The sequence below is a fragment of the Eulemur rufifrons genome, chromosome 27, assembly GCF_041146395.1.
Source record: "Eulemur rufifrons isolate Redbay chromosome 27, OSU_ERuf_1, whole genome shotgun sequence".
NCBI classification, from domain to species: domain Eukaryota; kingdom Metazoa; phylum Chordata; class Mammalia; order Primates; family Lemuridae; genus Eulemur; species Eulemur rufifrons.
The window spans coordinates 15251550-15278146 of NC_091009.1; the positions used below are offsets into that span (position 1 = coordinate 15251550).

Consider the following 26597-nt stretch of genomic DNA (forward strand, 5'->3'; position numbering starts at 1 on the left):
GTAGAATTTTTTGTTACTAGCCATGGTGAAAAGGGTTATGGGAAGATGGAAGGGATGTCCTCAAAGGTATAGCCAGGCACGTTTCATGGAGAATCACTTAAACTGACTTGGACTTACTCCTGGGAACAATGATGTAATAGAAGATTACTTCTTGATCAAGGGCCTGGTGCTCAACTTTGATAGAAATAAACAAACTATACTGAATTAATCGTAAGTAGTACCTTTATCGCCTATATTAATTACAAGGCTTGCTAAGGTACACATGCAAACAGGACAGAACACCAAGTAATTGGTTGAAATTTACTAGGATCATTTCCAACAGTTAAAGGAAAAAAATGGAACTAAGGCTACAGCTTGGACTGGGCTACAGAGCGTGGGTAAAACCCGCAGACACAAGTGTATAGCATTGGAGTGACAGGTGCAAGGCTGGGAGCCAGGGGAATGGGCCTGAAGACCAGATCGCACTAGCTGGCTGCTGGCCACACAGCAGTGTGTGGTGTGTGCTGTGCCACTTGATGCAACACAGCGGCTTTGCTTATCTTCCTGCAAACAAGAGGCCAATGCATGCTTGGGTGGGAGTTTAAAGGAGTAGATTGCTGTTGGAAGGAGGTGAGTCATTAATAAGGATGTATAAACCTCCCTCTCTGCTCACAGCAGGAAGAAGTAACAAGTGTGGGAGAACAGGTGGATGAGAAAGGCTGATTACCTTCACACCATCATACAACCTGAGTGACTACTGTATGCTTCCTATCCCTGAAGCAGTGAACATGAATAATATAGACCTTGATCTTGGAAGGGTGGGAGCGAAGTTGGGGCAAAAGAGGGGTGAGTGACACCTGAACAATAAACATGTGTCCAAGGGCCAACTTATTATAGAATCCAGTGCACGGCTGGAAGCAGGGGGTGGACTGGCCAATTTCAACAGAGGAGGTGACACTGTGACGTTAGGCTTTACTGTACTGGAGAGAGGAAATAAAGGACATTCAAGGCAGAGAGAAGAGTTAAAGCGAAGACATGGAGGAGTTACAACATCTGAACTGAGGTTTCTCATATCTGAATTCCCAATCAGGGACTTTTGGCTTTTCATTAGACTTTTGCTAAGTATTTCCCCTTTCTTAAGCATGCATTTGATTTCTACTATTTATAATTTCATTCACTAGTGTGGAACAGGTATAGTCATTTTAGGAGACTCCATACAAATTATAAGGCACTATCGTTGATCATAGCTCTCTAGAACCACTGGAGCCTCTGACAGCTGAAAGTTTCTCATTTCTCACTCTATTCATACTCACTTTGTTTAAACCTGCTTAGTGTGAGCAGGCAAAATTACCTGTCATTTTAATTGTCTTGTTTGTTTCCATAAGCTATGGGCCTGGAGAGATTTGATCTCACTTTGGACCGGGTTCTTCCTTCTTCACTTTACAAAGGTATCACCTGCTTTCCTGTGACCCTCCCGGGTGCCAGGGGTCTTCTTCAGGCATTTCATTTTGAGCTCAAAGGAACTAGAGCTGGTGAGTTCAAACTTATTAAGGAGCTAGAATGTTTGTATAAAGAGTAAACGTCTGGGGATATTTTGAATCAGATGATGATGGTAGCAACTTTTGAGAAATTGTTGTCTCTAAAGTAACAGATGGAATACGACCAGAATTTAAAAGTCCCATTCACCACTCTGACATAGTAACCATGAAGGAGATATAGTTGCATCTGAATGAGATCCAATATATGGAAGGAAACAGTCCCAGGTAAAGGTTAAGAACAGGGTGTGTAGGAAAGCTAGGAACTAGTGCCCTCTAAAGCTTCCTCTGAGGAAGATCTAACGAGAAGAGTTCAGGTTCTTTACAGGTACCACAGCTATAACAAACTACAAGATTGGAAAGGTGGCATTGAACCCACGGGGACCCAGGGCAATAAGCAGGGCACTGAAGAGTAAAGGGAAGGCCTTTGTAGGACCAAAGCCTTCCTGCTTCCTCTGTAGCTCCAGAACGCCTCACCTGGTCTCAGGTCATTTCAGGTGGTCCACCCTCCCGACCGGGCGGGGTACCACTAGCTGCGTCTGGCCTCTGCAGCACATTACTTAGGTTGCCTTTTACTCCGTCATAGGTTTGAGAGCTTCTCATCACCTGAGAAAACGATATTTAGCTGAAGACACACGCGTATTCAACAAAGGAAAGACAACTTTTAACATGCATCTGCTAATTTAGAGGTCCAAATAATTTAAAAATAGTTCTCAGTTATCATTAATCAAGTATTGAAATTACGCTAGGGGTTTGGTAAACTACACCCCCAGGCCCACTGCCTGCTTTTATAGATAGTCTGACTGGAATACAGCCACACTCAACGGTTCATGTATCGTCCACGGCTGCTTCTGTGTGACTAAAGCAGAGCTCAATAGTTACAACAGAGAGTGAATGGCCTGCAAAACCTAAAATATTTACTAACTCTTTACAGAAAAATGTTTGCAACTTCTGGCTATACTGAAGTATCCCAATTTGAGAAAAGTTAAAAAAAACAAACAAACAAACAAAAAAAACAACAACGTATTGAATTGTTCGCAAGAAAACAGTCACCCAAAGACGACATTATGAGCGGGTTTCCACTCATTACACCTTTTAAAACATCTTACGTCCCCAGTACCACACTCAGGCCACACCAAATATAAAGGGTTACAAATATTCAGATTTTATTATAAATAAAATACTGTTTTTCTGAAAACATAAAAAATGCCAAGTGTTGCATTTTATTAACCACCCTGGAAAGCAAGACCGTAGAGATCAAGGCAAACAGCTACAGTGAAGGCACATTGAAAAGGGCCGTAGTTGGAATTCCAAGGAAACACTCCAGGGAGGAAGAGCAGTAGATATTCCCTGCGTCACCCAGCATTCTGCAGCAGCCATCCTGTCGATTTCCTTACATAAAATACAGATAATGGAACTACACAATAATGGCTGTATTGCAGGAGTGTAATTAAGGTATCATCTTATAAAGAACTTTTATTTTAAAAATAAAATTCTGTTTAAAAATATATCACACAGTTCGAGAAGGAGAAAAGAAAAAAAAAAAGAAAGAAAAAAGAAACCAAACCAAACCAAACCACCCCACCGTGGCCTGAGGCTTGTTGGAGTGAACTTCATCCAAACTAGCTTGTAGCTTGGCCATCCATCTTCAGTCCTCTTCCTGCAGCCTTGACGAAAATGCCTATGTTAGGATGCGGCCACTTAAAAAGAGGAACTAGCCTGGAAACATCAATGAGAAACACTGGCAAGAGCCACGCCTCCTGCGATAGCAGACGGGCCCGGGAGCAGCAGCAGGGTGAAAGCTTAGGGCTCTGCCACGTCAGAATGCTGCGGCCAGCTCTGGTGGGCCCCAGCGAGATGGGAACGGCCAAGTGGGATCGTCAGGAACTAAGTCACACCACCGCTCCCGGTCTGCCTGTCAGCAGCAGTGCTCCTGATGCCTTTAAAGTGCTCAGTCATAATGCACCCCTTATAGAACTGACCCATCCAGCTCCATCCATTGCTAGAAAGGACATTTCTCACTCACTCCTGGCTAGACCCCTAAAGGTGTCGAAGATCCTCTTCGGCAAAGTCTCCTAATACCCCTATGCTGTCAACTTGGCATCCCTGCTCTGCAACATCAAGAACAACCTCGTGCCGCAGGCTTAGGGTCCTCAGGACTGCCACGGAAGAGGCTCCGAGTTACCTTCACAGAGCTGGGTGTGGAGGAAAGCAAGTTGATACTGATGTTAGCAAATGAAGATGCTGCAAACACAAGGCAGAGAGCAAAGCAATGGGGAGCAAATGCAGTCTAGAGAATTCTAGATGGAAGGGAAGGAGGCATTCAGATACACTGTGCCAGTGAAGAGGAAAAATTGAGCAAAGCAGTGGACAGACAGTGCCATTCTAGAAATAGGACCAAGTATATTTACATAAATTCCTTACTCTATAATCATGATAAACAAAACAAAAACATTCACACAAAAATATAATTTGAAATAATTAATAGCACCAGTGTGTCAGATAATAGTTTCTCCCCCCCGCCCCCTACACAAAGTACAAAGTTGCATAGTGTTAAAGGCTATATATGAATCTCAAAGGCAGGTTGGTAGGAGGAAGGGGGTGTGTGGCAGGGAATTGTCACACTGTGGACTCAAAACCACAGAGCTGAGGATCAAAAGTTGAGAAGCCCACTAGGAAACTCCACATAAAGGTCTCCCCTCTATACTTAGAGGGAAGGTTTAGGGTGGGTTCAAATCACAAAGTGCAGGAACTAGATGGCGTTGGCAGCTGTGTGAAATACTGAGCACAAGTATTTGCCACCAGGATTTGGCAAACAACGTGGGACTCTTTGAGGGATTTCTAGAAGATGGAAACATCAGAAGAAAACTGGAGCTAAGGGTCAAATATGTTTCCTCTCTCTCCGAGACACAAATGAACACATGGGATCCTGACAGTACAAGCTGCATCTAAATTTTACCCCTTTGCTAGAAAAGACTAGGACAGGAGGCTTGTTTTTCTTTTGTTTGTCAAGATCTTAGGGACCAACTGTTTTCTGCCAGGTAACACTAGTTCCAAGACTAACCTAATAAAACAGCTCTAAGAATTAGTTTGATTTTGAAAAGAAAACTTCAGTGGTTATCATATCCCTATTTCTTCTGTATAAGTTCCGTTTGTAACAGTATCAAAAGATGTCTATTGGTGAGTGCAAGCTGCCCATCCAGATTTAAATTATCAGCTGCCCAAAGACCTGAAAAAAAGTTTATCTTCCTAGTCAATTATTAATATACGAGAAAATCTTCAGCCTACTTCAGCCATGTTCGCCTGGAGAATTTCATAAATAACTGTATCCTTACCCGTGGATGGCTCAGTGTCCTATACTCAAAATAGCTAAAACAACTGACGGATGGCTACCGACATTCTAAATGACCAATACCTTTGGCACAGGATGTTTATTTCCTTTTGCTTAGAAGGAAGAGGGGCAGGAGGCGCAGATGCAATTGCTTTATCCAGGGACTGGATATACTGGCCATCACAGCGCTACTGTTAGTAGCCAGACTTTTCCTTCATAGAAACGAGAGTGCTGAGACTGAGGAGGTTGTGCTGGTGTCGACGCGAGGGGAGGCCACTCGCTCTGCCCTGGCGCACGAGGGCTCACGCCACGTGCTTAGGCCACCGTACAGTAACGTAGGATGCCACGTCCTCACGCAAATCAGAAGGGAAAGTGTGGGTAAGGTAGCAACGTGAGTGGAAGAGAGACTTTATTAGATAAAACCCTTTGTTCCCGATTCAGGGTGTTTAATTTGCTTCTCTTTAACCTTTGTGACTTTTCCTGGTTCAAAAGGACAGTGATGGAGAGCAGCAGAGAAGTGGGGGTCTGAAAAATGTCATCTTTGTGTCAAGGCACTCTGTGGCCTCGTGACGGCTCCCCTGTCAGGGGGACGCTGCCTTCCAGCCCTAGAGACGCTAGGGCTTTTCAATGGACGGGGTGTTGAAGCAGCCGGATGGTAAGGTCTTCTTGATGTCCTCCAGATTGCGAATGTCCTTCATGATCTCCTCGATGTCCCGGTTATAGTCCATGATGGCAGCCTCTTGCTTCCTGGCTTCATTCTCCAGGTCAGATACTTTCCTGTCAAGATCACTGACCTTCATTTCATCTTTGGCTTTGCTCAGAGTGCCTTCAATCTCATTTAGCTTGTTGAGGTCCACTGTGTCCAGCTGCCCTGTAGAGTCAGAACGTGCACAGAAAAGAACAGATGCCATCAGTAAGAATTACAACATAAATCCACAAGTACCTCCACTAGCCTCTAAGCCCAGCGGCCACTTCCACGCAAAGGTGGCCCTGCAAATGTGACTTGTAGGTTGCTGATGTCATACAGGGCATAAATAATGAATGCTAAGTACAAATGCTGATCTAACCCAGCAAGGATGGGTCAGAGCATATAATTAATATAGGGCTGGATGTTTTTTTTCTTAGACAATAGGTCTTGCAGAATGTTTTCTAAATGTGCAGCTACTACGTTCTAGACCTTAAGGTTTACATGTGGTTTTGAAGATCATCTGATAACATTTAATAAGCTTTTTCAGGTTTATATATGAAATCTGTGTGTTATTTTAGTGCCATCAAAAGATATAAAAATCTCTAAGACAGAACCCTAAGCTCTCAGCTCTTAGACAGATTCAAGGCAAGCTGGGTTGGCTTGGGGGCTCACTTCCTACTTCAGGAGTTAGACACCATATTAGGAGCCTTCCTATGAAAAATGACCAAGGTCAAAATGCTGAAATAATTTCAGCAAAGCTTCACTTTAAGCTTAGCAAGAAAAAGAGGTTCTTTTGATATAAACTGCTTCCATAATAAACAAAAGCAGACACAACGAACAACACTCTGTGCACATTCTACTTGATTAAATTCTCACAAGACCATTTTATTAAATACATCAGTGATTCTCAGATGTAAAATAACGCCCCAAGTTTGCATAGCCTATAGGCAACAAGCAAAGATTCTAACCCAATTCTAAGTCCAGCCCTTTCTTCCACAAAAAGCTCGCTCTTCTAGCTGACTTTCATTTTAAACCCATCTGCTGGCACGTAACTTATTATTCTTGACATTTGAGACAGATTTAATAAATAACCCCTCAACACCCACCCCCCCCCCCCGAAAACAAAACACACCAATCTTTAAAGGATAGCAAATTAAAATATAAAGCCTTGCTACAAACATTACTGGCTGGAGTACTGACACTTTATAATAGAATCTGGTGACAAAAGTACATTTGTCCTAAAATGAGGCCTGCACCCTGTCAAACTGGATTAAAAGACGGTTTCACTATGCTTATATTTCCTTGAAAAATCAAGGTTTTTCCTCTTTTTTGGCATAAAAGCTTTCCCCTCTTCAGTTTGTCCTTTGGTTAGCAAATGGAGAGAATTCCAGGCAGTGAAGTTATGACCAGTTTTAAGTGTTCTTTTACTTTATCATTGAAATCTTTCACTTAAAACCTCTTAAAGATACTCTCTGCCAGCAGGAGGAGTTAGAAAAATCACTATTTACCTGCACTATGATCCTGCACTGTAACTGAGCCACCCTGGCTGGAAATGCATCTTCGAATAGAAAAGCAAAGTCCCCAGACCACAGCGTGCTACTTAGGGCAGGGTCCATGGAAGGCACCCACTGGGTACTTGTCAGATTAATACAACCCAAAATTATGATTCAGGTTACGCTCCAAAAGTTGATGAATGTATCAATATCTTAAAGGCTCCACCATGTAAGATACACACTTATTATATAAAGTATTTCTTAAATATGAGCTAAAAGAAACATTATAATTTAACAGATGACTTAAAAGTGATTTTAATAACCCTGTATTATCTGCTTTTGAGTTAACGATACCGTATCAGATCCCAAGAACAGTACAAAGGATTCACAGACTGACTACAATGACTGTGGCTACTTACCCAGCTGCTCTAAGAGGTCATTAATCATGTTGAGGAGGCTCGTAACGGAGTTTTTGGCTTTTCTGGCATTGATCTCGGCTTCTTGAGCAGCCTGTGAAGCCTGGAAAAAGGATAAACGGTATGAATAGTCTTTTTTTTTTTTTTTTTGAGACAAGAGTCTCACTCTGTTGCCCAGGCTAGACTGCCACGTCAGCCTAGCTCACAGCAACCTCAAACTCCTGGGCTCAAGTGATCCTCCTGCCTCAGGCTCCCAAGTAGCTGGGACTACAGGTGCATGCCACCAATGCCTGGCTAATTTTTCTATTTTTAGTAGAGACGGGGTCTCGCTCTTGCTCAGGCTGGAACTCCTGAGCTGAAGCAATCTTCCCACATTGGCCTCCCAGGGTGCTAGGATTACAGGTGTGAGCCACCGTGCCCTGCCGATATCAATAGTCTTGACTATATGTTTTCATCTTCTTTAAATAATTTTTTTCCCAATGAGCCCAAAAATCTAATTTCCAGGTGCGTTCCCCTTTTCCAACTCATGAAATTACAATCTCTCCCTGCAGGTTTTTGTTTTTTGGCGGCCATATCTTCATGTTGAGGAAGTTGCTACTTCTACTTAATGTAGTCATGAACAGGCAGTTGGTATGCCTACATTCACTATATTTGCATTTCAAAAATCAAGATTATCTTCTTTTCTTTCTTTCTAAAGAATCCATGAAAGTATATTCATAAAACCCATCAAGCAGAAATAAGTTATTTTTTAAGGATGAGTATGGAAACTACATTTTAGAACCAAAACATGTTTTTTGGAACACTCTTAGGGGCCTATTAGAAATATCCTGCTCTTAGAAAATTTTCATAATCAAGTGGAGCTCTTCTGTAAACTCCCCTTTTTGCACCCAGCCAGCCACAACCCCCTTCCACCAACGCACACGCTCACTTATTGGGGCAATATGATTTAGAATTTAAAAAGCAACCAAAGGTAAATGTATTTGGGGAAATTCCATGAAACCTGAACAAATACACTGTGTATGAGTCATAGGAAACAGCAACAGGAGAGGAAGTGTCTAAATATCAGAAAACAGATTCGCTCGCAAATAAATCTAGTCGGGATATAAATGAGTGGCTTTAAGCTCCCTAAGACATAATTATTTTTTCTAGTTTTGAGTTGAGATAATACAACAATTTGGGGATCAAAACAATGTAAAAATTTTTACAAGAAAAAGCAAGCAAAACAAAACCCTTCACAAATAAAAGATGAATCTCTGTTCAGATCGCAGCTGTTCCTGAGCCCTCACAAGCTTGTCTGCAAGCGCACTAGGAGAGGGAGGAAGGAGTTCGCTAAGGCCTGCCAGGAGCAGTGCTACTGCCCTGAGCCTGTGTCTCCAGCCTCCCCTTCCAGCAGCAACCACAGGTCTTTCAGTCAAAAAAACAAACAAACAAAAAAACAAACAAACAAAAAAACACGTTACAGACTCAAACAATACTGGCCAAATGCTGGCCTTTCAGACTGGATATAAATACGAATGGGATAGCGTAGGTTGAGAGTGGTTTTATTTCCTTAGAAGCTGTTTACCAAAAGTAACAAAAGATGGACCCTCTTTTCACCCTTATTTCTCCTTCCCATCCCAAAGTAAAAATGACCCACAGTGAGGGGCCCTGATTTTTAGCAATAGTGAAAAACAGCCTCTTCCTTGCACTGAAAATGTGCCCGTAAATAACTGCATGTATACCATCACTGCTACACTGAACTGGGAAGGAATATTCCCATTTTGACTCCACCAAAGTCTTTCCACAGCAAAATACAGCACAGAACAGAAAAACGAGCCTTAGTTCTTTCTTGTGCCATGCATTCGCTAGTCAATTTTGTTATAAATGGTGTTATGTCTACACATTATCACATAAGGTGAAAAATTAAACTGGATGTAAGTGTGGTCTGCTTTGCTGGGGTGGTGGACAATGCTGTCTTCAAAAACTTCTTATATACAAGAAACTGGTCTTCCCCTCTAAGGAGCTAGTTGCTGGGAGAACAAGAAGAGGAAGGAAATTAACTTTTCATTATATTCCCTTTTGTTCCTTTTTGATTTTATACCATTTGTGAATTACTCATTCAAAAATATAAATACTTTTTAAATGTCCTAAAACCTCAAATGTGTTAATAATGTTTTGCTTTTAACTGAGAGTTGCTTTGGGACAGGACAATTGTGCAAGAGAAACATCTGGCAGAAGGTCCAAATTCTTTGTCTTCTATGTAAGCTACTAACCCAATTCTTGACCAGAAACTGTGATGAAAAACAGAAGTCAGTATGAAAAAGACTTTTCTCAACACCCTTCACTTTCTGCCACAAATACGCCCAAACCTCTTACCATCCCTGCCATCATCATATCCTGGTCAGCGTCATCTTGTTTTTTCTTCAGCTCTTTTTCTGCTTCCTGTAGCTGCTTCAACATATTGTTCACCTCATTATCCAGATCTGTAACTTCTGCAAAAGTTCTATCAGCTTCTGCCTTGGTGCTGGTGGCATTCTAGGCACAAAATAAGTAAATTGCTAATAAAAAAAGTCTTCCTTTTTCTAAAGTACACTCTTCTTTTATAATTATAAAATGGCTCAAAAGTATAATCCACTAAGAATAATACATTGATTTATACTATTCATGACTGATATTATCATTTATTTGGGCTCTAAATAACATAATAAAAAATAACACTACCTAACATAATAGCATTTTGTAGTTTATAAAGCACTTTCACTCGTATGTTCTTCTTTAATCCTGGAAACTTCCTGTTCTTTTCTTGCCATTTTTAGTTGAGGTCACACTGCTAGCAAGTTATAAACATTTAATAGTGTGCATTTTCCACCACATCGTATTGATCAGATGCTTTCACTGGGATAAATTTTAAATTCAAAGGTAGCTTCATTCCGCTTGTCAATTCATCACGAGGTATAAAAAGACCACAAATCTGAAATACGAGTATTTTATAAAATGTAACTAATCCAAAAGCAAACTCTTCTAAAGAAACTAAAAATTATCTGTGACTCTCAAATACCTAATTGTAGAATTGCTCCAATCTCTCCATTAATAAAACCAATAGATTAATCTTGAAATAGGAAAAAGCCAGCCCCTCATTAAGATGAGTGTAAAGAAATCTAGCAGTGACAGCTATAGAAAGTACAGACTCACAGGAGGGGCTTAGATATGGCAACACGCTTGCTTGAAGGGGGTTTGAAAGCTGTGTTGATAAGGCATTCTCCATAACACCGAAAAAAAACCATCAACTGTCCAGGTCAAAGAAGTATGTTTATTTAGGAAGTCTGATTTTTTGTGGGAAAGGGCTCTATAGCCCACTGAAGCCACCCTCCTTCCTGACAACTCACAGATTCCACACTGGGACACAGTAGAAATTTTAGAGTTAGAGGGCCTTTGTATTGATGCCCTGTCTTCAATGTGGTTACTTATATTATCTAACACCTAGTGTGGGGGGGGGGGAAGGATAAGTGTAGTTTAAGACAGTTTTACTGGAGTCAAGGAAAAAATCCGCAAGAGCTTTTGGAGTCTGGAAAGAACCTTGGAGGTGCCAGAGAAGCACGCGGGCAGAGCCGTTTTGGCGAGAGGACAGCGCACACCTTTTGGACGGCACTTGCGATCCTCTCTGCCTCGTGGGCCTTCCTCTTGGCCTCCGTGGCATCCTCCGCTGCGTTGCCCAGAGCCAGCTGTGCCTCCCTCGTCTTCTCATTGGCTTCGGCTATGGTCTGGTTGATGGCAGGAATCTTCCTTAGGGCCTCCTCCGCAGCCGTCTTGTTATCGTTCACGCGTCGGTCGAAATCTAAAACGAGTTCAAGGAATGCGTTTGAACTAAACTCCCAACAGTTACCTTTTAGGGAGCTGTAACTGGATTTTTTTCTATAAATAATGAAAGCCAGGGAAAGCAATGGAAAACAGGTGGGGCTGAATATTGGAAGAGCAAAGTACACATCTCTACACAGAAGATTTCCCAGGAATCGTCATATGAACATGTATCTGTTTCTGGAAAGAGAATTCTTACTTGAAAAATGTGTGTTAACACAGATCGCTAAGCATGCCGTGATTACCACCTCAACCAGTATTAGAAGCTGCAATTTATTTAGTGCTTACTATGTGTCAGGTACTAAGAGCTTTATGTCCCTGTGATGCGCACTGTATCACTGTCACAAGTGAAACAACTGAGGATCAAAGAGGTTAGTTTTTGAAGCAGGGATTCAAACCCAGGTCCCCTGATGCCAGAGCCCGTACTTTCAACCATTATCCTATAAAGTTTCCACATTTACAGAACCTCTATCTTATCAGAAGTGAATCTAGGGCTACTCAGTGAACATTTCTACCTAGGATGAAGGAAAAAAGAGGTGCCACTGGCAAAGAAAATGGAATCCGTTTACCAACATAAGTCAGCTAAACGGTGTCCTGGTTATGTGAGTTACCCTAATATAAGAAAATGTCTTTTTTTTGTTTGTTTGTTTTCATACTGAAGCATGTAGGCATCAAATGACATGAGCTCTGGGATTTTCTTTGAAAAACTTTAGCATGGAGAAAGTAGGGTGTTGGGGTTGTGGTAAAAACCATGATTTGAAAAAAGGCAATCACCCCAGTGGAGGAAACATACAAACTCACCCTTGTTATCTCAGCCTTTCATACCTTTCAGGTTGTTGAGAATGTCATTGGCTTCTTGTAAGGTATCTCGTCCCTTTTTAGCAGCTTCTTCAGCAAGAGCCTTGGCAGCATCCGCTCGGGCGAGGAGTTGGTCCGCGGTCTGCAAACACACGCACATCAGAGGACGGACCCTCCAAAGCAAACCCCTTCTCTCTGCTCACAGACAGGGCTCCTCAGAGCTGTCGCCCTGAGACTTCCCGGCGCACAGCACGTGAGGCCCAGGCATCACGCGGAAGACCCTCCTCCAAACGCTGTGTGGTCTGCCGCGTCTGCGACTGAGCTGTCACCGCAGACACAACTTACACCTGGACTGTTCCAAATGTTGCCTCAAGACAAGAAGCAACCTGCAAATCGAACCAACCTGCTGTTCCGTTTTTCCTTTCTCCAGAAGGTTCTTTACTTCAAGTTCCTTCCCTCTCATGTCTTCTCTGAGGTCCTCATAATCTTTTAACTTCTGGTCAATCAAGCGGTCCAGATCCTCAGCGTCCTTCTTTATTTTATTTGCTTCATTCTGTAAAAAGCAAGTAGGGTCACTACATTTTTTTTTTAATTTTAATTTTTTTTCCACAAGAAATTCAGAAGAGAAGGATCACTGCATTTTAGATAAAATGATTAAACCGATGAAGAGGTATGCTTCAAAATTCTGTAACACTTAATACGCAATAGATATTTTCAAAGAATACCACAGGCCAAGACTTTATGGACCTTCTTGAAAAAAAAAATTGAGGTATACTTTACACATAGTGAAATTCACAGCATTTACACATTTACATGTAGTTTGATGAGTATTTTTTTTTTTTTTTTTCTTTTTTGGAGACAGAGTCTGGCCGCTCTGTTGCCCGGGCTAGAGGGCTGTGGCGTCAGCCCAGCTCACAGCAACCTCCAACTCCTGGGCTCAAGCGAACCTCCTGCCTCAGCCTCCCAAGTAGCTGGGACTACAGGCATGTGCCACCATGCCTGGCTCATTTTTTATATATATTTTTAGTTGTCCAGCTAATTTCTTTCTATTTTTAGTAGAGACAGGGTCTCAGTCTTGCTGAGGCTGGTCTCAAACTCCTGACCCCAAGCGATCCTCCCACCTTGGCAAGTTTGATGAGTTTTGACAAATACATTTTCCTGCGTCACCAATACCCCAATGACGATACAGAATATTTCTATCACCCCAAGAAGCTTCCTTTATTCCCTTCCAGTCAGTCTCCACCCCACTTTTCCAACACCTTAGCTGCCACTGTTCTGATTTTTATCACCACAGATTATTAGTCTTCCTTGCTTTCAAATTTCAAGTTAGCAGCTCAGATGTGGGACGTGAAAGGGTCTAGGTGTACTCTGCTTTAAGTCATTCAAATATATTATAATTTGGATTTGTATTAAAGATTTAGGAGTGATTATTTATATCATTAAAGCAGGCTTTGCTATTTAATGTTTATAACCACAGGATTCTTTACCTTGGTAGGTTCTATTCATGTACATAAAACAGAACTCGGCTGTAGCAGTGAGTCAGTGGAGGACAGAGGAGGGGGGCGTGGGGTAGTCAGAACAGCTCTGATGCAGACGGAGGGGTGTCTGGGGCGGGGCTGAGCGTGCAGGCCGGGGGCCCTACCTCCAGGGCCTCCGAGTCCACGGGGGTCAGCTGGGCCACGCTGGCGTAGATCTCCACAGCTTTATCCCCGGCCCGCTTGGCCTCCTCATGCACCCGGGCAGCTTGTTTCTCCAGATCCTGTGAGATGTTCTTCGCCTGTTCATACCTAAGAAACAAATGATGTGATTTAATGAATAACTTAGCTGCTTTCAGCATCTTAATGTTAACCAGATTCGATCTAGTTTACATCACTGTGACACAACATTCCCAAAACCTCAAAGGAAATGCCACATTAAAATGCTCTCATTTTAATACCAACATGTAGCATAAATTTACGTTTTATCTCATCACTTCTATTTATACTGTCTTACCATATACTTTCTTATTTCAGACACCCTTTAAAGATTTGTAGTTTAAGTTCATACGTTTTCTTTACTTACTCTACCATATTTTTTCTCTTTTTTCATTTATACAGGATTTCCATTATCATGGCTAGTCTTGCTACCATTCTCTGTAGTTACAGTAATTGAATCAAACAAAATCTCTGTGGCTCCACATCCCGGCTCTAATTATTGTACCCTTTCAAGAGCATGATCAACAAAGGAAATCTTACTGCATGAATGCACGCCCTGAATCCACCAGCGTTTAATTCTTCATTGAACCAGTGCTACTTACAAGAACATGTGAAGCACTGCAAGCCACTTTTAAATTATACTCACTTCCTATTAAGCTCTTCAATCTCAAATGCTGTTTGATTTTCTCCTGCCAGCGTCCTCAAAAGCAGATTGTAGGCCTCAGCTGATGTATCATTGGCTGTCTTTGCCACTCGTACGATGTCATCGGCTTCTTGTTTATGGCTATCCAAATAAAAGAAAAAATAAGCCATGAAATAGAACCATCTGATAGAAAAAAAAAAATTCAAATAATGCTTACTTTATTATATATACATATACCACTGTGGGCAGAGTTCTACAAATATTGGAATAACTCCAGTTTGGAATTCTGTGATCATTTCAGTGGGGCTGAGTTTACGAATAGCATTCTGTAAACTAAGATAAGGCTATTTTCCAAGAAAATTAATGGTATAAAATTTATAGGGGAAATCTTTATAATTCTTCAGAAAAAAACATTTTTAAATACAATTATTTAAGAGTAATTTACATACAAAACCACGTGTGCTAGCAAGAATCATTTGTCTAGTCATAAACACAAATCCCAGGGCTAATCTTTATTAACAACAATCTGCTAGTCTAGTTCAGTGACTACGTAGTCTTAGAACACCTTTGACTATTCAGATTTTTCATATGCAACCTGGCTACTGGTAGGAAAAGCAACTCAACACCAAATGGCAATGAACACATCAAGAGGGTCTAGACAAATAATGCATTTTAGCTGGGTAACTGCTAAGGCTTTTTCCACATCCGAAAATTCATATTACATTGTCACACTATAGTATGTGGCCATTCTTTTTGGTATGATAAACTTTCATTCAAAATCCTTGTATAAAGCCCATCAGAATTAATTTATCTCTAAGACCTAGTTTTCTTGGGAGCTTTCTATGACATGTTGAGCTACCTTCTTTTAATAAGAAAATCCAGCTATGAAACCATGAATGTTCTGTGAACTAGATTATATAGCTCACACACTCACATTTACACAGAATAGAAAGAGAGATCACATGTTAATGCAAGAGACCAATGTAATTGCTCTGGACATTGTGGCTAAAATTCTAATCTCAGGCTTACTTCAGAACCTATACCCACAAGGTCTAACTGTTCTACAAAGCATTCAACAAACACTTATTGAAAACCTACTTCATGCCAGGCACTGGGATGTTAGCAATGAATAAAACAAAAATGCCTGCCCCCATGGAGCCTACATTTTAGCAATTTTATTTTAAAAAATCTTTACAACTAATGTCCTCTATAATTTAAAAATCTTATAAAGAAATTACCTTATGCTTAATAAAAAAGTCTTCAAAAAAATCAGTAAGGAAAATGGTCTGTTTTCTTTGGCTGATTTTCAAATGTACTATGGGTTAATAAATGTTTTCTATGGAGATTTGAAAATTAAATATTTTTGTTCAAAAATCAATTAGAAATATTTTGGAAATTAATTAAATTCTACTGAGATTCTTAGAAATCTAGTAACTTTGAAATTAAAAAATAAAAATGTTATGGTTTTCTTTGAGGCGTACAAATATAATTTCTCTTCAAACCATCCTATTCTAATGTTCAAAGTGAATATTCTAACTTCAAAGTATGTAGTATCCATTAGGTAGTTTCTCATTCCACACCCCACTCCCATCTTCCCATTCTCCTATGCGTGAGGGTTACAAAAAAAAGGCTCAGATTTCATCATTATGCAATATATCCATGTCTTAATAACAAATCTGCACATGTAGCCCCAAATCTATAAAAATTTTTTTAAAAAGTAATTTCAAAGTGAAAGGAAGGAAGAGTACACATGGCTGATAACAATTCAGAAAAAAGAGCCAATCTTACAAAAGCAGGTTATGTGGCGTGTTTATGGGTTATGGAACAGACAACACACACGCACACCCCGTAAGGCAAGCTACAACTTCACCATTAAACAGGATCTGGAGGTTACCGTTCAGCAAGCTTTCGAGCCTCTTCTGCCAAAAGAGTCATGTTGTTTGGGTCCCCTGTAGACTCTGGCTGAGCAACTGACTAAAGAAGAAATACAGCACTTGAATTAGTAAAATTTAATACAGCAAGTGTTAAAACTAAGTTTTTACTAGTGTTAGAGGGCAAAAAGAATGCCTCTTACTTTCAGAGATCTTTACTTAATATCAGTACCCTTGACTGCAGATTATTTCTATTTTCAGTAAAGGATAAAGGAAGATTAAATTGCCTAGTACCACAGAAGAAACAAAGCTAGAGAAAGAACCCAGATGTCTCTTGTTTTTTTTTCCAGTTCATAACTGTTTCATGCCAACTATGCGCAACATGGCTTTCTTGCTCATATTTGGGGACAAATAAAAGACACAAGGAGTCAATTTAGCTGCAGCACTCCACCGCCAGTAACAGACTTGCCGCAAATCGCCGAGGGACCCCCCAGCCCCGCCTCGGACTTTCACGATCACTCACCACGTTGGCAGCAGCGACCCTGGCTTTCTCAAGCTCTCTGGATGCAATTTCAATCAACTGTTCTGTGTTCTCAACTCGGGCACGTGCTTGTTCAGCCAAGTTTCCAGTCTCTTCGATGGTATTTCGGATATTCTGTAAACGGCCGATTTGGCTGGACAGAGTGTTATTCACTCTCTGGAGGCGATCCATCAGATTTTGGTCTACATCTGAAATGGTATTACAGAAGGAAGGCCGTATATCATCTGAAGGGGACATAGCATCTCACATGAAATCTGAGGCACTTCTTCACTCTTCCAAACGCAGCACCTTTCTGACAAGTGTGCCCTGAGCCCAGCAGCAGAGCTTGTCAGTCTTTCCCCTGCCTGCCGGATCTTCACTGTTCCGGCCATCCCACTGTTCTCCAACCCCGTGCCTCTCTGTCCCACTTCACCGAGCTCCTCTTTCTTAATCATCACTGTATCAGCATCTTACACAGCGGTTGGCAAAGAGAAGACACACAGGGAATGTTTAATGAAGGAAAGAAAGATCGACTTTGATGTTCTAGCACATGCCAGATGTAATCAGGAATATATGATGTTGTTAAAAATGCTGCCAGGCTGGGTGTGGTGGCTCATGCCATGCCTGTAATCCTAGCACTTTGGGAGTCCAAGGTGGGAGGATTGCGCGAGGCCAAGAGGTTGAGACCAGCCTGAGCAACATGGTGAAACCTTATCTCTACAGAAAATAGAAAAATTAGCCAGGCATGATCTCATGCACCTGTAGTCTCAGCTATGCGGGAGGCTGAGGCAGGAGGATCACTTGAGCCCAGCAGTTTGAGGTTGCAGTGAGCTATGATGAAGCCACTGCACTCTGGCCCGGGCAATAGAGCAAGACCCTGTCTCAAAAAAAAAAAAAAAAAAAAAAAAAAAAAGGCAAGCTGCCAGCCTTAGCCAGGAGAGCTGACCTTTCTTCAAAACCTAGAAAAACCTAGGTTCAAAACAGACGTTAACGTACGGCAAACTGAACTCATTCTGTATTTTACACTGAAGGGACTTCTGCTGCCACCCCCATGCTTCAGCATATCCATGAATTTCTTTCAAACTGATCTCCGTTTTTGAATAATTCTTCAAATTATTTTTGACTAATAATACCCATTCGACTTAAACCGCATACTTGGATCCTAATAAATCAAAAGATAAATATAAGCCCGTCGTTATTAAAATTCTCACATGTCATGAGATTATAATACATAAAAATCGTTAAGTCAGTCCTATTCAAAATGGACCAGTTCTTTTTTCAGCATGATGCCCAGTGTTGGGGTCTCAATTTTGCAAGGAATGTAAAAAAGATAAGAGGTCAAAGTTAAGACCAACACAGGTTTGGAAAACAGCAACTTGGAGGCAGGGCCATGAAATACACGTGCAAAGGTGATACAGTACACTACTCTTGCCTAACAACACACAGCAGTCCTGCCTGGAGGATTACTTAAGCAATTCCCTGATAATCTAAAGATTTCTAAGACAATACAAAGAATAAATACAAGCTTATACATCATTTTAGATTTAGGAGGCCTAAGCAGCCAACGAGGTTATAGAAGCTTCTTCCCTTTAGATCTTCAAGAATGCAATAGACATTGGTATCTCTGTCCAGTTCTTTAGAGAAACAGCATCAGCTGAAAAGGGGAGAGACAGATAACCTAGCTGGCAGGTTCACTTTAAATGCCTTCCAATTCCAAGTGTCTACTTGAAAGACCTAACTGCACCATATAATCTCCTTTCAAATCTGCAGAATAAACACAAGTTTAAACTACAAATGAATACTTAGGGATAGTCTTAAAAGATAAATCATTATGGAGACATTTTCATTCTTGGCTAGTTTGAACCTAAACAGGAGAGGTCAGCCAGGAACTCCATGACTCAGGTTTTAAGGGTCATGGATTTTAATCCCAGCCTCACTATGGTGCTCCCGGAGCTACCAGAAGCAGCAGCCCACGTGCTCCCCACTTTCAGGTGGCTCAAGGGGAGGTATGATGGCTATAGCTCCTTATCAGAGCCTCCATCCAACAGAATCACCTATTTGGGCACAGGAAAGTAGGTATAATTGTGGCCAAATGGAGTTATATGCAGCTGGGGCTGCGCCCTGATGTTCAGGGCTGAGACAGCTGCCAACGCTGGCTGACCTTCCTTTTTTGCCCCTCGCCCTAATCCCATTGCTGGTGGTCCCGGCACCAGTGATGTGTGCCAAACCCCAGCTCCTGGCTGGACTGATTGGTACTTAAGAATATAACCCCCCACATTCTTTAATGTATACAGCAAGACATATGAATTTGTTGTTTCAAGAGAATGCATTAATGGAAAAACATGTATGCCAAAAGTTGTTGCTGAAAAATGAACATTGTTAAAAAATCACTCTTGTTTATGTAGAACAGGAAAGGTTTAAATTCTTCTTAATCTATGTTTAAGACTTAAGATGTAATCAGAACCAAAATAAAAACAAATACACAAGAATACCTAAAGTTAAAATAAGCTATTGACCTCTCATTTTACTTTTTCTTTCTTTCTTTTTTTTTTTTTTTTTTGAGACAGCATCTCACTCTGTTGCCCAGGTTAGAGTGCAGTGGCATCATCATAGCTCACTGCGACCTCAAACTCCTGGGGTCAAGAAATCCTCCTGCCTCAGCCTCCCGAGTAGCTGGGACTACGGGCATGTACCACCATGCCCGGCTAATTTTCTTACATATATGTTTTTAGTTGTCCAGCTAATTTTTTTCAATTTTTTTTTAGTAGGGATGGGGTCTCTCTCTTGCTCAGGCTGGTCTCGAACTTTTGAGCTCAAATGATCCTCCCGGCTCGGCCTCCCAGAGTGCTAGGATTATAGGCGTGAGCCACTGCGCCTGTCCTCATTTTACTTTTTCAATTTCTAAAAATTTACCCTATGGAACAATTTCTAGACTCTCATATAAAAATCCAACAAACTGGCACAAAACAGATACATCTAATTACTTCCTTTTCTACTTCGATACTTTTATGGAATCAAAATTCTACATATTAGAGCTATTTACAACAAGCAATAAACAATGTATTTACTTTCTGTTCACCTATACTCTGACAAGAAGACTTTTCTATGTAACTCCAAATGGATACAGATTCATAAACTCAATGGTGAAGTCAATCATTGCTGTTCCATGTATACTAGTTTTAATGCACATTTACTACCTGTATCTGTGATCACTTTTATCTCAAGGATGGAAATCCCTAAAACAAAAGCGACTTCAGCCCCATGGTGGGCACTCTGACAGCAGGAGGAGTATCTTCATCTTTTCATTACTGGTGTTTAGCCCAATGTAAGTCCTCTCGATGCTGCTGATAGGCTCTTGGAAAATGCAACTTTAAGCAAAATGATTTTACTGTAGGTTAATCGATATAAACAGCAGCTAAGTTCCTACAGCACACAGTCTGCCATTTCACTTGAAGTCGTAGTTATTTACTGACGATGTTAAATGAGGACTTACTGTACTACACTCAGTAAGTGTAGAAAAAAACTTGTCTAAGTTTAAAAGAAAGCTTAATTCACAGAGTAAGAAATAAAAATAAATTTTTAAGTGATTTAAAAAGCAAGTAAATTATTTAACGTTTTCATTTCAAAAATGAAAAATGACTTTCTTTGAAAGTCAATAAAGTATTTTTTTTTTTTTTTGCGTCCAAGTCTCAGAACGCTAACGCAGTGGCCTCTCCACGAACCAGGACCAATAAAGTATTTAAAAAAAAACATATTGTTTCCTAAATCTTAAGTCAACCTCTTCTCTGCTTATCATCAGTCTCAGCAAATAATGTGCAGAGAACTGATTTAATTGCAACAGACCTTAAAAATGAACATAATATGTAAAACATATACTACTGTATAATGTTATCAGCACATTTGTTTGCTAATTAGAAAATTCACAAGTAGGCACTAATTTCTAATGTTTGCTTTCACAAACACCAAGTGTTGTATATTCAACAGTTAACAGTTCAGTCAATACTTGAAAACCACAATTTTCCCTTATGAGAATCCTTTCTAAGGAAATAATGCACTGCATTAAATAAATTCTCATTCACTAGAATGACGGAAAATCAAAGTTCAAATTTTCTACTTAAAATACTGCATACAAAAATGCAAGCCTTTATTAATTTTTAAACTATTTTACAACACCTTGTACTAGAACAGATTTATAAAATACTTGAAATTGTTGGAAAATCACCTTGATTACTATATCTTGCAGCATTAAGAGTTGATAAGCTGTTTTTAAAAATATTGAATTAAAATTGAAATAATTCATATTCAATGAGTAGTTTAAAAATTAAGAAACAATTTTATAGAACAATACTCATTAACCTTGAATTAGGAACCACATCTAAAGACTGGCCCCCCTCACCGACGCTCCCACTGTTCACTCAGGTGTACCTTTGACATCCTGGGCCTCGCGGAGGAGGTCCGTAACTTCCCTCTCTGCTTCCTTCAGTCTATCCTCAAAGGCTTGATCTGTCACCATCTCTTCTCCAGTTCCAAGGTTTGCCATGAGACTCTCTAATTCCTGGAGCTTCACTCGAAGATCAGCAACCTAAACACAACGAAGGAAGAAAAGGGAATGGTACGACACACAAGTACTCCTGAAGAACCCAAACCCACCCCGTCGGACTTGCAGGGGCCACTCTGGGACATGTAGGTCTATGCCCTCCGTGTACGCCCACTTCTGAATAGACGACATAGGTAGTTTTTCTTTATTTCTCTGGCTTTAGAAGAAAACTTTCAGGACCATTCCTTTGACTTTAAACACTGCATGCTGATGATTCTTGAACTCTGACGTCTCCCTTGAGTGTCAGATTACCTTCTCCATACCTCCACTCAACCCTGTGATAGGTATCTCAAACCTAACATCCAAAATTATACCTCTCCATTCTCCCTGAGTAATCTCCATCTCAGTAAGGTCTCCAGCTACCTTAAGCAAAAAACCCAAGACCCATCCTTGATTTTTCTCTTTCTCTGTCCTGCCCCAAATACACACATTCATCCAAATCAATCGAGCCTTCCCTTTTTGCCCCATTGTTAACCATCATTCTTCACACAGCACTCAGAATGCTCCTCTTAAAACATAAACTGGGCCGGGCGCGGTGGCTCATGCCTGTAATCCTAGCACTCTGGGAGGCCAAGGTGGGAGGATAGCTCGAGGTCCAGAGTTTGAGACCAGCCTGAGCAAGAGAGAGACCCCCGTCTCTACTAAAAATAGAAAGGAATTAGTTGAACAACTAAAAATATACAGAAAAAATTAGCCGGGCATGGTGGCACATGCCTGTAGTCCAGCTGCTTAGGAGGCTGAGGCAGGAGGATCGCTTAAGCCTAGGAGTTGGAAGCTGCTATAAGCCAGGCTGACGCCACGGCACTCTAGCTCGGGCAACAGAGCGAGACTCTGTCTCCAAAAAAGAAAAAAAAAAAAACAAAACATAAACTGGACTTTGTAGCTTTTAAGAGTTTCTTCGATGCATTCCCACTGGATTTTGGATAAAATCTAAACTCCTTACTATGGTCAACATGGCCCTATATAACCTGTCCCTGCCAACCCTCCATTCTTACTGCAGACCACGCCCTCCTCACTCAGCAGGCTCCTGCCACTGTCCAGCTTCCAGCCTCCGAATACCACGTTCCTTCTGCCTGGAACAACTTTACTGTTACTTTTCACTTGGCTCAGTCCTTCTTTTCCTTAAGATCTCACCTTAAATAAATTTCCTTAGAGAGGCCTCATATAAAAATAGTTTCCCCCAGTGATTCTCCATTTCTATGCTTTCTGGCACTTACTTCGGTATTTCTCCTGTTTATATATTTCATTTTTATCATTTGGCTCCCAAATGGAACACAAATCTTTTCTTAAGAAGAGTGACCACATCTATCTTGTTTGCCATTTCTTCTCTGGAGCTCAGGGCACAGTAAGTTTCCATGCAACACCTGCAGAATGAACGAACCCCTGCCCTGTTGACAGCTTACCTTATCCTTTACCAGCCGGTAACAAGCTGGACATTCCTGGCAGCCAGGCCAAGAACGGTTGTAGAAATAGTTCTCTTCACACTGGTCACAGCGATTACCCACAAAGCCTTCCCTGCATTCACAGTGACCATCATCTTTGCACTGGAGTGAAAGAGACCCCTCAGGATGACAGTCACAGGCTGCAGAACAAGGGGACAATAACACATAATAAGCAAAAGAAGGAAGAGTGCATTTTGTCTTAACTCAGTCTGATATCAATAAGCTGACTACACTATCACTCTAAGTACACATTTTTTTGAAAAACAGGCCTACTTATGAGATTTTAAATGGTTAAGTCTGTTTAGCAGAGAAAAGAGACATTTTTAAAGTAAAAATAAGCTTTAAAGTAAAATATGCATCCTCCTGGGGCATATTTCATGTTACCCAATGATTATAGAAGTTATTAAACTGATCAGTGCCTTTTTTATGCACTTTAAGAATTCACCTCTACCTTCTACCATCCCCACTGTTTAGTATTTCTCTAAGGAACTAGAAAACCCAAATGCTAATGCTTCTTTTGCATTATTTTATACTTTGTTTACTCATTTTTTTCTCTGAACTGAGTCAACAATTTATGTTACATTCCACAGAAGAAATGAAGGAATTCAGAAAGCAAAAAACCAATCTGTTCTGAGGCCTCATTCCAAGCAATTGTTTACGCCAAGGAGAAGCAGATGTTTATATGTAACCGTATCAAAAGGGCCCCAAGGGTGAGAAGCAACTGCAGCCAGTAAGTCAACAAACACATTGTGAACAGAATCCTTCACTGTTTCATTCTCTGCACTAAGAATGGGATCAATAAAAAAGTTTCATCAAGCACAGTGGGAAAGCTCAGTAATCAAAGGGATACTTTTCTTTGGCAAAATAAAAGATTGAGAAAAGGAAGAATCAGAAACACTATAAAAGAAAATATAAATAAGGTGGTTGCAAAGAAACCAGAGGAGCCCTTGATCAAAGTTTTAGAAAAAAATGGCATTCATTTGAATCAAGTATCCATGATGACTTGGGTACAGACCTGACTATAAGCCAGGTGGCCAGACCGAGGCTGTCAAAGTCCTTTCTGGACTCACGATACTAACTGGGATTAGGGGAGACTTAGGAGTTGTATGCCACCAACCCCCCTTACGTTTGCAGCCTTCGGGTCCAAACCCAAAGTGGTTGACCTCGCAGCGTTCACAGTGCTGACCGGTGATGCCAGGCTGGCACTCGCACTGGCCGTTGCGGATGTCACACTGCCCATTGGTGGAACCCAGAGCATGGCAGTCACACCTGGAAATGAACACAGGACATTTCTCAGGTGAAGAAACAGACTTGAAGCAAAACTTTTTTTTCTTTTTTTTTTTTCCCAGCACAACACTGACGTAGTATGTACCAGAAAACTGTTATGTTAAGGGTTATTAAGCCCCTGAGGTTCCAGTAGTTTTCACGAGCACCATTCAGAATCTCTTTCTCTAACCTACTGCTACCGGTGGCTCTCCATCCTGGCACCGTATCAACACTGACTAGCAGCTCTGAAAACAGGAATTCCCAGGCTACAACCCCGGAGGGTTTGCTTCTAAGCACCTCAGGGAGGACTTTGCAGTCTGTATTTTTAAAAGGCTGCTCAGGTGATTCCGACACAGCTGGGGCCGCTGTGCTCCACTCCCTTCTTCCATTAGCTTAATTCTAACCCTCCAGTGCTGCCCCTAGAGGATGCCTTGCCTATATTAGGCACTCAAATAATTTCTGAACAAAGTCAAGCCAACTATCAAGCACAACTTATGAAAACTCATTTCTTATAATACAAAAAGCAAAGGTTGCTTCCACCAAAGGCACCGGTGTCTCACCTCTCACAGCCCTGCCCGCTCTGCAGGTTGTAGAATCCAGGGTCGCAAGAGCCACAGTCCCGGCCAGTCACGTGGGGCAGACACTCACACTGCCCGGTCACCGGGTTGCAGCTGCTCTGCTGCTCCACCGTCCCGTACGGATTGCAGTTGCAGGCTACGGCAGGAAGACAGAGACAGCAAAAGACGCGAATTACCTGAGAGAAATACTGAACTATAAACAATTCAAACGCATTCTTTGGACTTGCGTTATCTAGTATGGTAGCCACTGGCCACGCATGGCTACTGAGCACTTCGAATGTGGCTGGCCAGTCTGAACCAAGACATGCTTTAAATGTGAAATGTACACTGAATTCTGAAGACTTAGTGTGGAAAAAAGAACATATATTTCATTAATAAGTTTTTATTAATTACTTGTTGAAATGATAAGATGTTGGATATATTAGGCTAAGTAGAATGTATAAGAATTAATTTCACCATTTCTTTTTATGTTTTTAATGAGGTGACCAGAAAATTTTAAACTGTGTAAGTGATTTGCACTAAATAAAGATTTAAAGCGACACACATGACTTCGCAGAATAAAGGAACGTATGGACTCTCATCGATGGCTGCTCACCTCTGCATTTGTCTGCTGGATTGGGAGCCAGCGGATTTCCAAAAAACCCGTCTTTGCACCGGTCACAGTAGAAACCGGCGGTGTTGTAGATGCACTTCAGGCACTCTCCCGTCAAGCGGTTGCAGTTTCCCACCGCGTTGGGATCGATGTTGTCATTGCACTGGCACAGGCGGCAAAGCCTCACAGGGCCGTTCCTGCCGAGAGGGTCTCCAAAGTAGCCGTCATCACAGAGCTCACATCGCTTACCTGGGGATGAGACAAGCTGATGTTATGAAAGAAAGGTCTTAGACATTTCTGGAGCGGTACTACCACCGGTTAAAGACAGTCTAATCTTCAGATGCAAGACAACACGGTGCAGCAGAGGGCGGATGCCTGGGCCGTAGCCTTGGCACTGGGCCAGACCAGTGGAGTGACCCTGAGCACATCTCTATTTCCTCCCTAGGAAGGAAGCACGTGGTCTGCCTACCTCACTTTAAACTGTTCTGACAATTAACCAAAATTATGTATTATAGGTGCTCTGTAAATAAATCAGGTCTAAGGTTCATAAACCTCTCCGGTTTCAAAGGATGGCACATTTATAAATGTTGTTTGGGCTGAGGATATTAAAAAGGATGAAGCGCCACTCTTACCACACCCATTTGTTTCCCATACAATTGGGTGTATAGGATCATTATGCTAAAATGCAAAGGGCACGTGCTAATCCTTGTTGAGTAGTGTCAACTGGTACAAAATCAGAACATGGTAGAAGAGAACTCAGAAATCAGCTGCCACCAGCTTCTACTGCAGCTAAGAGAACAGAGAGGGTAAGAACTTTCCCACAACCAAATAACTGACAGGAAGAGAGAGCTAGAATCACGGCTCTTTCTACCACATTCAACTCACTGCTTCTCATCCTCCCTTTTCTACTTGCCCACCACTATTAGCTCAAGTTGAGCTCTTGATATTTTTACAGCCTATACAGCCTGAATTAGCCTAACATTTCTGGAGCATCAAGGATTTATTCATTTATTCATTCAACAAATATTCTGTGGGCACCTACTACCTACCAGCACTGTTCTAGGTCATCAGGATGATGTGAACAAGCCGACATGGTCTCTGCTTATGCTGCAGTCGGTGGAGACCAGCACACAGACACACAAATAAACAAGATTTTTTCAGATAGGGATGAGCATAAAAAATTGAAACAAAACAGAGCAACATGATAGAGTGAGGGTGAGGGCTAATTTAGACTGGGTGGTTGGAGAAAGTCTCCGTAAGAAAGAGACGTTAGGACATTGGGATGGCCATGGAAAGACAGAAAAGAAACCAGCCATGATA

The 26597-nt window shown here is 41.3% G+C and overlaps 1 protein-coding gene across 1 annotated transcript in view; it reads right to left on the reverse strand.

The window, feature by feature from the left end:
- Window positions 1–2656: 2656 nt before the first annotated feature.
- LAMC1 (laminin subunit gamma 1) overlaps window positions 2657–26597 on the reverse strand; it is a 112231-nt gene continuing 88290 nt past the window's right edge. The window contains exons 14-28 of the mRNA XM_069459741.1: window positions 25281–25526; window positions 24668–24821; window positions 23968–24110; window positions 22803–22981; window positions 21228–21384; window positions 16806–17011; window positions 16306–16385; window positions 14415–14552; window positions 13717–13861; window positions 12478–12627; window positions 12102–12216; window positions 11057–11256; window positions 9798–9956; window positions 7446–7545; window positions 2657–5716 (exon numbers count right to left, since the gene is read on the reverse strand). Of these exons, the coding sequence (XP_069315842.1) occupies window positions 5460–5716; window positions 7446–7545; window positions 9798–9956; window positions 11057–11256; window positions 12102–12216; window positions 12478–12627; window positions 13717–13861; window positions 14415–14552; window positions 16306–16385; window positions 16806–17011; window positions 21228–21384; window positions 22803–22981; window positions 23968–24110; window positions 24668–24821; window positions 25281–25526 (2429 nt within the window). The 3' untranslated portion in view covers window positions 2657–5459. The remainder of the gene's footprint in view (window positions 5717–7445; window positions 7546–9797; window positions 9957–11056; window positions 11257–12101; window positions 12217–12477; window positions 12628–13716; window positions 13862–14414; window positions 14553–16305; window positions 16386–16805; window positions 17012–21227; window positions 21385–22802; window positions 22982–23967; window positions 24111–24667; window positions 24822–25280; window positions 25527–26597) is intronic.